This window comes from Alnus glutinosa, chromosome 4, assembly GCF_958979055.1.
Source record: "Alnus glutinosa chromosome 4, dhAlnGlut1.1, whole genome shotgun sequence".
NCBI lineage: Eukaryota > Viridiplantae > Streptophyta > Magnoliopsida > Fagales > Betulaceae > Alnus > Alnus glutinosa.
The window spans coordinates 14021423-14032634 of record NC_084889.1 but is presented as its reverse complement, the minus strand read 5'-3'; the positions used below and the strand labels follow the sequence as shown (position 1 = coordinate 14032634).

General features: G+C 36.2%; 2 protein-coding genes across 5 annotated transcripts in view; both read left to right on the top strand.

The window, feature by feature from the left end:
• LOC133867379 (probable metal-nicotianamine transporter YSL7) overlaps positions 1-5605 on the top strand; it is a 28204-nt gene extending 22599 nt beyond the window's left edge. Inside the window, exons 2-7 of one of the 3 annotated variants that reach the window (XM_062304118.1) lie at positions 736-1137; positions 2784-2938; positions 3250-3347; positions 3476-3610; positions 3776-3965; positions 4227-5605. In XM_062304118.1, coding sequence (XP_062160102.1) covers positions 736-1137; positions 2784-2938; positions 3250-3347; positions 3476-3610; positions 3776-3965; positions 4227-5330 — 2084 coding nt within the window. In that variant the 3' untranslated portion in view covers positions 5331-5605. Of the gene's footprint in view, positions 1-543; positions 1138-2783; positions 2939-3249; positions 3348-3475; positions 3611-3775; positions 3966-4226 lie in introns of those variants that run through there. The other 2 variants (XM_062304117.1, XM_062304119.1) reach the window with 2 other exon arrangements.
• Positions 5606-6362: 757 nt separating this feature from the next.
• On the top strand, positions 6363-11212 carry LOC133865756 (probable metal-nicotianamine transporter YSL7). 2 transcript variants are annotated; one of them, XM_062302223.1, is made up of 6 exons: positions 6363-6867; positions 8467-8621; positions 8924-9021; positions 9148-9282; positions 9447-9636; positions 9887-11212. In XM_062302223.1, exons 1-6 carry the CDS (start codon positions 6462-6464, stop codon positions 10988-10990), a joined length of 2088 nt encoding a protein of 695 aa, XP_062158207.1. In that variant the 5' UTR covers positions 6363-6461; the 3' UTR covers positions 10991-11212. The 2 variants fall into 2 exon arrangements, with proteins under 2 accessions (XP_062158207.1, XP_062158208.1); XM_062302224.1 differs by lacking the exons at positions 6363-6867; positions 8467-8621; positions 8924-9021 and having other exon boundaries at positions 9167-9241.

Genomic DNA, 11212 nt, shown 5'->3' with positions numbered 1-11212 from the left:
TAATAATTACAAGATTTTTTGAAGAAGCGTATTATGACATGAAGACTTTGTGAAGATGCATTATGACAGACGACAGACTTAATGATGACAAGAAAGCATTTATGTAGATATGAAGACTTTATGAATTATCAACTACTAACCGACGCAAAAGACAAAATGAAAACTTTAATGCAAGAAAACTTTATGAATCATTATCAGTTTTACTGTATCAGCCGACGCAAAATTATTGCTGCCGAAGTAATGATATATGACAGTATAATAATGAAGATAATGAGTATTATGAAAGATAATTTAAAGTAATGATTTAATAAAATAATTCAAAAATATAATACAAAGGAGAATCATATAGTGAAAATAAAGTCGGAGTAATAATCATTCTTACTCGACTAATAATTGAGAAAGAATATTAATAATAAAATAATAGTTTAAGGGAGTTGGGTATAGTGTTTTTTTTGTTCTTTTCTTATGAATCAGTAAGCATTATGTATAGTTCGTAGCAAAGTATTAACAGATGCACGACTACTGACTTTCGGATCACTCTATCATCACGCCTCGATTGATGTGAGAGGTAATAAATACCTTCGATAACTCCAAACAGGAGAACTCCCATTATATATTAAAGCACCCCACCCCAATATATTTATTCTCATTCTACAGATTCTAAGTTCTAACCACATTTTCATACTCCCCAAAGATTCCAACTCCATAGTCCATTTTCTTGGAGAGAAAAAAAAATGAATCAAAATTGGGGGGAGGACAAGGCGGAGAAAGTTTACGATCCGGAAGATCGGAATCATAACCACGACAACGGGAAGCTCAAGGATGTGGGAGAGTTGTCGGTGGAGAGGCTATTTGAGGACCAAGAGGTGCCGTCGTGGAGGAAGCAGCTGACGGTGAGAGCCTTCGTGGTGAGCTTTGTGCTGAGCATACTGTTCTGCTTCATAGTGATGAAGCTCAACCTCACGACCGGTATCATTCCTTCCCTCAACGTCTCCGCTGGTCTCTTAGGGTTCTTCTTCGTCAATACTTGGACCAAGTTGCTTGGGAAGTCCGGCTTGTTGAAGCAGCCCTTCACCAGGCAGGAAAACACTGTCATCCAGACCTGCGTTGTCGCCTCCTCCGGCATCGCCTTCAGTGGTATGCCTGCCCTTCACTCATCTCTCTCTCTCTCTCGTTCCTTGTTTTTTTTTTTAAATAAATTACTAATTACCTCTATTTAAATGTACTTTTTCATGCTTTTATAATTAGGGGTGGGCAAATTATCCGCCTACCGACTTTAACCGATTAATTTCGGTTCGGTAGTCGGTATAAAATTTTATTCCGAAAGTCGGATCGATAGCCGAACTGAACCGAATCGCCTTTTTAAGCGGCAACTGAACCGAACCGCCTTTTAGGTGGTAACCGAACCAAACTGAACCGAATTCTATTCCGACCGATTAATCGAACCGACATAAAACGAAACGACGTCGTTTTAGTAATAACGAAACGTATGATCAAATTTTTTTTTTTTTTTTTCCTTAAAAAAAATCAAAACGACGTCGTTTCATTACCCATTTTAACCGAATGTTAACCGACTAAACCGACCGCTTATTAACCGCTTAACCGACCGCCTATTAATCGTTTAACTGACTTAACCGAAATAAATTCACCAACTACATTTCAACAAAAGTCGGTTAACCGATCGAATTAACCGACTTAACCGCCTACCGAACCGACGCCCACCCCTATTTATAATGATGATTATGTAATTATTACAAAATTTTAAAGCATTAGAACAAGTAATATTGGAAGTATTAATTAATGGATTGCGTAGGTATTGATTTATAAATCTGGATTAAGGGTGTGTTACCTTGTTATTCTCGCAAGGCCTTTGAGAATGTGTTGGCTTGGCCAGACCACTAAATTAAAATATGAGTAACTATACAATTACCATTTAATAACTTGACCACACGATGACAGTAAAAATCAGTCTGGTAAAAAAATAAATAAATAAAATTAAAAATTAATTTTTACTACTACATCATTTCAATTATATAAAGGTAGGATAGTATATACTAAATAGCATTACTTTTAAAAAGATTTATTTTGCACCGAATATGTGACTAAATGATACCCCACTCATTAAGCTTATATTCTTCTTTCTCTTCTTGATAAGCGGAAAAAGAAGTATATATATATATATATATATATTTTATAAGTAGAAAAAGAATTATATTCTTCTTGATAAGTAGAGAAAGAAGAATATACTCTCCCTTGAGAGAGTATATGCTTGCGTAAGTCTAATTTTTAGTTTGCAAGGGTCAAAGAGTCGATACCGTCCGCTAAATTGTAGTCAACTAAACCGACTGTGTAAGTCAATTTGTGATGTAATTGCAAAAAAAAAGTCAAACTTTTTTGCTTGTCATGTTAGGCTCTATCAGGAATCTACGGAGTAACGGAGGCAGTGGAGCCTACTGCCTAGCTGACTAAAAAATTTGAGGGAATATTTTATTGAAAGAGTAAATCTATTTAGTTGTCATCAAATTGTATAATAGTAGTTATAATAGTCTACTAAATAAATAAAAAACAAAAAATTCTTGGTGAACAATATCCCCCTTTCCTCGCATTGAATAGAAAAGAAAAAGAAAAAGAAAAAAATCTTTAGTGAATAATATTCATGTGTTGCCGAGAGGCCATAAAACAAGTGGCATGAAAGTGTATCATCATGTGCTCTACATGATTATCTGGTTTTATCTTACTTTACTGCCTTTTCAATTGATTTCTCAATTGATTTCTATTAACAGGAGGTTTTGGAAGTTATCTCTTTGGAATGAGTGAAGACATTGCCAAACAATCATCAAATACTCATGATTTCAAAAACCCGTCATTGGTATGGATGATCGGCTTTCTCTTTGTTGTCAGCTTTCTTGGACTCTTCTCGGTGGTGCCCCTCCGAAAGGTATAATATATAGCATATTTCTCATGCTCAGTAAATTCACATATAAAAGTTATAGGAAAGAATAAGTTAAGAAAACCTGGTCATAGTGCTCGTTTTCTCCTAGAGATGTGTTATACATTCTTCTCTAATCCTTCTTTCATTCTCCTACTTTTCAAAATCACCATTGAATTTGTGGGGTCCATGTGTATCTCAGCATGAACCCCACAGATCCAATAGTGATTTTGAAAATAGAAGGATGAGAGAAGAATATTTAGAAAAGGAAATGAATCATTTCTCTTTTTTCCAATGATGCGTTTCATGTTTGGTGTCAGATTATGGTCATAGACTTCAAACTAACATATCCAAGTGGTACTGCAACTGCCCTTCTTATCAACAGCTTCCACACTCCTAAAGGAGCCAAACTAGCAAAGTAACGTATCTGACACTTAATGGTTTCTAGGAGTGCCTAGAAAGAAAAATAAATAAATAAATGGTATCTAGATAAATGTGACCATATGAAAATTTAAAATGTCGTTCTTTTCTGTTCTACTTTTTCAGGAAACAGGGGAGAGAGTTGGGCAAGTTTTTCACCTTCAGCTTTTTATGGGGTTTCTTCCAATGGTTCTATACTGCTGGAGACGATTGTGGATTTGCAAGCTTCCCTTCATTAGGGCTCAAAGCATATAAATACAAGTAAATATATATAATTACCCTTTGACTTTCCTTTTAATAAAATTTCAATCTAGCTACTTTATGCAAAGAAGAATTTGCATTTGAAAAAAATTTTGCTTCAACTAAGCCTAGCTTGTTCTCATTTAGTGATGTTGTGGCTAATGCAAAATCTTGATTGTCGTGCAGATTTTATTTTGATTTCTCAGCAACATATGTTGGAGTCGGAATGATTTGTCCCTATATCATAAATATATCAGTCCTGCTTGGAGGGATTCTTTCTTGGGGTCTGATGTGGCCTCTCATAGAAAAACGAAAGGGTGACTGGTATTCTGCAAAGCTGTCAGATTCCAATCTACATGGTATTCAAGGATATAGGGTAAGTTCCCACTAACAGAGACAGCCATAACGCCCCTATATTTTCATGAGGTCATTCTCTCATCCTTTCACTTTTCAAAATTACCATTAGTTCTGTGAAGTCCATGTGTGGGATCTACCTGAGCCCCACAGATTCAATGGTGATTTTGAAAAGTAGAAGGATGGGAGAAGGACCAGGGAAAGAAGTATAACACATCTATATTTTCATCCTCCACGAGGGCTTTTCTGTTTATTGAAAACTTAATTTATAGCCTTTCTTCAGGTATTTACAGCCATAGCCATGATCCTAGGCGATGGTCTATACAACTTCCTCAAGGTTCTAGGTCGAACCATCATAGGTTTGTCTTATCAGTTTAAGCACAAAGATGTGAGCTCTGATCACCCCACTGCAGACCATTCCTCTCAAGTGAACTCTGAGGTGTCATATGACGACAGTCGCCGGACCCAACTCTTTCTCAAAGATCAAATTCCAGCATGGTTTGCCATTGGAGGCTATGTTGCTATTGCTGCCATATCTATAGCCATTCTTCCACATATCTTTCACCAGCTCAAATGGTATTACATATTGGTGATCTACATATTTGCCCCCACATTAGCTTTCTGCAATGCATATGGTTGTGGGCTCACTGATTGGTCCCTGGCATCCACGTATGGAAAGCTTGCCATCTTTACAATTGGAGCGTGGGCCGGTGCCTCTCATGGTGGAGTTCTTGCAGGCCTAGCAGCTTGTGGGGTTATGATGAACATTGTCTCAACAGCCTCTGATCTCATGCAGGATTTCAAGACTGGCTACTTAACTCTAGCTTCACCCCGGTCCATGTTTGTGAGCCAAGTAATTGGCACAGCAATGGGTTGTGTGATTTCCCCTTGTGTCTTTTGGCTCTTTTACAAGGCCTTTGAACTTGGGGTGCCTGGAAGCCAATATCCTGCCCCTTATGCTGTTGTGTACCGGAACATGGCTTTGTTGGGGGTAGATGGCTTCTCAAGTCTCCCACATAATTGCCTTAAGCTTTGTTATGGGGTTTTTGCTGCGGCCATTCTGATAAATTTGATTAGAGATTTAGTGGATAAGAGATGGGCGAGGTTCATTCCATTTCCAATGGCAATGGCAATACCTTTCTATTTAGGATCGTATTTCGCCATTGATATGTGTCTTGGGAGCTTGATATTGTTCGTGTGGGAGAAGATAAACAAGGCCAAGGCAAATGCTTTTGGGCCTGCAGTGGCTTCTGGTTTGATATGTGGGGATGGGATATGGACTTTGCCTGCTTCTATTCTTGCTCTGGCTGGGGTTAAGCCACCAATCTGCATGAAGTTTTTGTCACGAGGGAGAAATGCTAAGGTTGATAAATTTTTAGGTAATTAATAAGGTAAGTTTTAGCATGTGATATATGGATGTGAAGTCTTAAAAGGCATGTTAGTCCATCCGAGGACTTATAAGTGTCCCTTGTTTCTCTTTTTCCCTTATCTTTTGAGCCGTGCACAAGGTTAGGTTTGGCAAAAGCAGCCACAAATGTGATCAAGAAAAGTTTGTGTAGTTTCTGTATAAACTTTGATAGGACAAATATGTGACAATTAATTTGGTTGAATGATTTTTATAAAATGCAATAAAAGATGTAAGGAAAACGATATTGACAAGCTTGATTTCGCTTAAAAAAAAAAGTTTACATATTTCCTTCAAATTACCAATTAATTGTCAATATCCCCTAAATGCCCAAACTATTAATTGTGTCAATGTCACTTTTCAAACTATCAAAACATGTTAATGTCTTCTCTTAAAACTAATATAAAGACAAAAATGACCATATATTTTTTTTTCAAAAAGACAAAATTGTCTCTGTAAATCCTAAAAAAATAAATAAATAAATAACTTTTAAAAAATAAATTTAAAAAAAGGAAGAAAGAATGAATTTTTTTTTTTAAAAAAAAAAACCAAAACAAAAAAAAACTGAAAATTATATAAAAAATTTTGAAAAAAAGAAAGAAAGAAAATCCTATTTTTATTTTTTATTTCTTTTTGTTTTTATAACATTTTTATTTTAGATTTTTTTTAAATAATTTTTTCAGTTTTTTTTTTAAAAAATTTTAATAATTTTATGAAATGCATTTTCATTATTAAGAGAGATACTGACATTTTTAGATAGATTAACACAATTAATAATTTAAAATAAATATTATCAATGAGGCGGCAGTAGATTAAGGAGTTATATATATTTTCTTAGCAAAGTTTAAACAAATGCACGACTACGACTTTCCGATCACACGATCATTCACGCCTCGATTGATGTGAGAGGTAATAAGTACCTTTTTTTTCCTTTTTTTTTTTTTTTTTTTTTTTTTTGATGATCGAGTTAATAAGTACCTTCTATAAAACTCCAAACAGGAAAACTCATTATTTATTAAAGCACCCCCAATATATTTATTCTCATTCTACAGATTCTATCATACTCCCCAAAGATTCCAACTCCATAATCCATTTTCTTGGAGAGAAAAAAAAATGAATCAAAATGGGGGGGAGGACAAGGTGGAGAACGGTTACGATCCGGAAGATGATCGGAATCATAACCACGACAACGGGAAGCTCAAGGATTTGGGAGAGTTGTCGGTGGAGAGGCTATTTGAGGACCAGGAGGTGCCGTCGTGGAGGAAGCAGCTGACGGTGAGAGCCTTCGTGGTGAGCTTTATGCTGAGCATACTGTTCTGCTTTATAGTGATGAAGCTCAACCTCACGACCGGTATCATTCCTTCCCTCAACGTGTCCGCCGGTCTCTTAGGGTTCTTCTTCGTTAATACTTGGACCAAGTTGCTTCGGAAGTCCGGCTTGTTGAAGCAGCCCTTCACCAGGCAGGAAAACACTGTCATCCAGACCTGCGTTGTCGCCTCCTCCGGCATCGCCTTCAGTGGTATGCCTGCGCTTCGCTCATCTCTCTCCCTCGTTCCTTTTTTTTTTTTTTTTTTCTTTTTTTCTAAAAAAAAAAAAAAAAATTACTAATTACCTCTATTTTTTTTTATATATATATATATATTTTTTATAGATACATGTGTTGACTTGGCCAGACCACTAAATTAAAATATGAATAATTATACAATTACCATTTAATAACTTGACCACTTGATGACAGTAAAATTCAGTCTGGTAAAAAAATAAATAAATAAAATTAAAAATTAATTTTTACTGCTACATCGATTCGGTTGTATAAAGAAAGTATAGCATATACTAAATAGCATTACTTAAAAAAAAAAAAAAAAATGTATATATATTCTTCTTTCTCTTCTTTGAGAGATATGCTTGCGTAAATCTAATTTTTAGTTTGCAAGTGTCAAAGAGTCGATACCGTCCGCTAAATTGTAGTCAACTAAACCGACTGTGCAAGTCAATTTGTGATGTAATTGGAAAAAAAAAGTCAAACTTTTTGGCTTGTAAATCTATTTAGCTGTCATCAAATTGTATAAGAGTAGTTATAATAGTCTACTAAATAAATAAATAAATAAAAAACAAAAATTGTTAGCGAACAATATCCCCCTTTCCTCGCATTGAATAGAAAAGAAAAAGAAAAAAAATCTTGGTGAATAATATTCATGTGTTGCCGAGAGGCCATAAAACAAGTGGCATGAAAGTGTATCATCATGTGCTCTACATGATTATCGGGTTTTATCTTACTTTATTGCTTTTTCATAGGATGATGATCATGATGCATGTGGTATGGGCACGTGCACCCATAATCTTGCACCACCCAGCCCAAAAAATTTGAATGATCTATAAAAGTTTAAAACAAACAAGAAAGAACCCTCCTCCTCACCTTACACAAAAAACAAAAAACCAAAATAATAATAATAATAATAATAATAATGGAACATGGAAAAACATGCTTGCTTTCTCTCCACACATGACATAATGCTGCTTACCACAAACATTTCATAAATATTTCATATGACAAGGTTTAATAGTTATTGAATTTTCTTTTTCTTTTTCTTTTTTTGAAAAAAAAAAAACAAATAGTTGATCCAAAGACTACTAGACCCTACCACATCAATTTTATGGGATATTTGTATGGTATTTAGCAATACTCTAAGCACAAACATATTGCTTTCTATAGTTGAAGAGTTGTGTGTCAAACATATATCACTCTTTCATGATAATTATTGCCCAGAAGTTTTTTCACAAATTCTTGCTCGATTTCTCTTGTCATCAGCCAAATTATAATTCATTATAGTACACCTTTTGCATTTTACATTTCCGCAACACCCTGTGATAATTGCTTCAATTTTTCTTCTCGTTCAAAAATATGTTAGTTTGTCAAAAAATCTGAAAACCAGCTGGATGAAGGAGATAGTTTAAAAGTACTGTTGCACAAAGACTTAATTTTTGTTGAGCAATGTCATGTTTCTAACCATGTTTTATGATAAATCTGGCCCAAGCCAACATGCAAGCTGAAAAATATTTATTTTCTTGTAATTTATAAATATATAACACGTTTTTCTCAATTGATTTCTATTAACAGGAGGTTTTGGAAGTTATCTCTTCGGAATGAGTGAAGAAATTGCCAAACAATCATCAAATACTCATGATTTCAAAAACCCGTCATTGGTATGGATAATCGGCTTTCTCTTTGTTGTCAGCTTTCTTGGACTCTTCTCGGTGGTGCCCCTCCGAAAGGTATAATAGCATATTTCTCATGTTCCGTAAATTCACATATAAAAGTTAAAAGAAAAGAATAAGTTAAGAAAACCTGGTCATAGTGCTCGTTTTCTCCTAGAGATGTGTTATACATCCTTCTCTTGTCCTTATTTCATTCTCCTACATTTTAAAATTATCATTGGATCTGTGGGGTCTATGTATATCTCAACATGGACCCCATAGATCTAATAGTGATTTTGAAAATAGAAGGATGAGAAAAGAATTAGAGGAAATGAATTATTTCTCTTTTTTCCAATGATGCGTTTCGTGTTTGGTGTCAGATTATGGTCATAGACTTCAAACTGACATATCCAAGTGGTACTGCAACCGCTCTTCTTATCAACAGCTTCCACACTCCTCAAGGAGCCAAACTAGCAAAGTAACGTATCTGACACTTAACGGTTTCTAGTGCCTAGAAAGAAAAATAAAAAATAAAAATGGTATCTAGATAAATGTGACCATATGAAAATTTAAAATATCGTTCTTTTCTGTTATACTTTTTCAGGAAACAGGTGAGAGAGTTGGGCAAGTTTTTCACCTTCAGCTTTTTTTGGGGTTTCTTCCAATGGTTCTATACTGCTGCAGACAATTGTGGATTTGTAAGCTTCCCTTCATTAGGGCTCAAAGCATATAAATACAAGTAAATATATATAATTACCCTTCACTTTCCTTTTAATAAAATCTCAATCTAGCTACTTTATGCAAAGAAGAATTTGCATTTGATAAAAATTTTGCTTCAACTAAGCCTAGCTTGTTCTCATTTAGTGATGTTGTGGCTAATGCGAAATCTTGATTGTTGTGCAGATTTTATTTTGATTTCTCAGCAACATATGTTGGAGTTGGAATGATTTGTCCCTATATCGTAAATATTTCAGTCCTGCTTGGAGGGATTCTTTCTTGGGGTCTGATGTGGCCTCTCATAGAAAAAAGAAAGGGTGACTGGTATCCTGCAGAGCTGTCAGATACCAGTCTACATGGTATTCAAGGATATAGGGTAAGTTCCCACTAACAGAGACAGCCATACCGCTCCTATATTTTCATGATGTCATTCTCTCATCCTTTCACTTTTCAAAATTACCATTAGTTCTGTGAAGTCTATGCGTGGGATCTACCTGAGCTCTACAGATTTTGAAAAGTAAAAGGATGAGAGAAGGACCAGGGAAAGAAGTATAACACGTCTCTATTTTCATCCTCCACGAGGGCTTTTCTGTTTATCAAAAACTTAATTTATAGCCTTTATTCAGGTATTTATAGCCATAGCCATGATCCTAGGCGACGGTCTATACAACTTCCTCAAGGTTCTAGGTCGAACAATCATAGGTTTGTATTATCAGTTTAAGTACAAAGGTGTGAGTTCTGATCTCCCCACTGCAGACCATTCCTCTCAAGTGAGCTCTGAGGTGTCATACGACGACAAGCGCCGGACCCAACTCTTTCTCAAAGATCAAATTCCAGCATGGTTTGCCATTGGAGGCTATGTTGCTATTGCTGCCATATCTACAGCCATTCTTCCACATATTTTTCACCAGCTCAAATGGTATTACATATTGGTGATCTACATATTTGCCCCCACATTAGCTTTCTGCAATGCATATGGTTGTGGGCTCACTGATTGGTCCCTGGCATCCACGTATGGAAAGCTTGCCATCTTTACAATTGGAGCATGGGCCGGTGCCTCTCATGGTGGAGTTCTTGCAGGCCTTGCAGCTTGTGGGGTTATGATGAACATTGTATCAACAGCCTCTGATCTCATGCAGGATTTCAAGACTGGCTACTTAACTCTAGCTTCACCCCGGTCCATGTTTGTGAGCCAAGTAATTGGCACAGCAATGGGTTGTGTGATTTCCCCTTGTGTCTTTTGGCTCTTTTACAAGGCCTTTGAGCTTGGGGTGCCTGGAAGCCAATATCCTGCCCCTAATGCTGTTGTGTACCGGAACATGGCTTTGTTGGGGGTGGAGGGCTTCTCAAGTCTACCAGATAATTGCCTTAAGCTTTGTTTTGGGTTTTTCGCTGCGGCCGTTCTGATAAATTTGATTAAAGATTCAGTGGATAAGAGATGGGGGCGGTTCATTCCACTTCCAATGGCGATGGCAATACCTTTCTATTTAGGATCATATTTCGCCATTGACATGTGTCTTGGGAGCTTGATATTGTTCGTGTGGGAGAAGATAAACAAGGCCAAGGCAGATGCTTTTGGGCCTGCAGTGGCTTCTGGTTTGATATGTGGGGATGGGATATGGACTTTGCCTGCTTCTATTCTTTCTCTGGCTGGGGTTAAGCCACCAATCTGCATGAAGTTTTTGTCACGAGGGACAAATGCTAGGGTTGATAAATTTTTAGGTAATTAATAGGGTAAGTTTTAGCATGTGATATATGGATGTGAAGTCTTAAAAGATGTGTTAGTCCATCCAAGGACCTGTAAATATCCCTTGTTTCTCTTTTTCCCTTTTCTTTTGAGCCGTGCACAAGGTTAGGTTTGGCAAAGGCAGCCATAAATGTGATCAAGAAAAGTTTGTGTAGTATCTGTATTAGAACATTGTATCGATAAGGTGAATGTTTTGTTTCTTCTC

Excerpts from the sequence above, each read along its gene's own strand:
- LOC133865756 (XM_062302223.1), top strand. The coding sequence starts at position 6,462 with ATGAATCAAAATGGGGGGGAGGACAAGGTGGAGAACGGTTACGATCCG. Across the intron at positions 9,022-9,147 it reads CAAGGAGCCAAACTAGCAAA|GAAACAGGTGAGAGAGTTGG; the intron begins GTAACGTATCTG and ends ATACTTTTTCAG. Across the intron at positions 9,637-9,886 it reads ATGGTATTCAAGGATATAGG|GTATTTATAGCCATAGCCAT; the intron begins GTAAGTTCCCAC and ends GCCTTTATTCAG.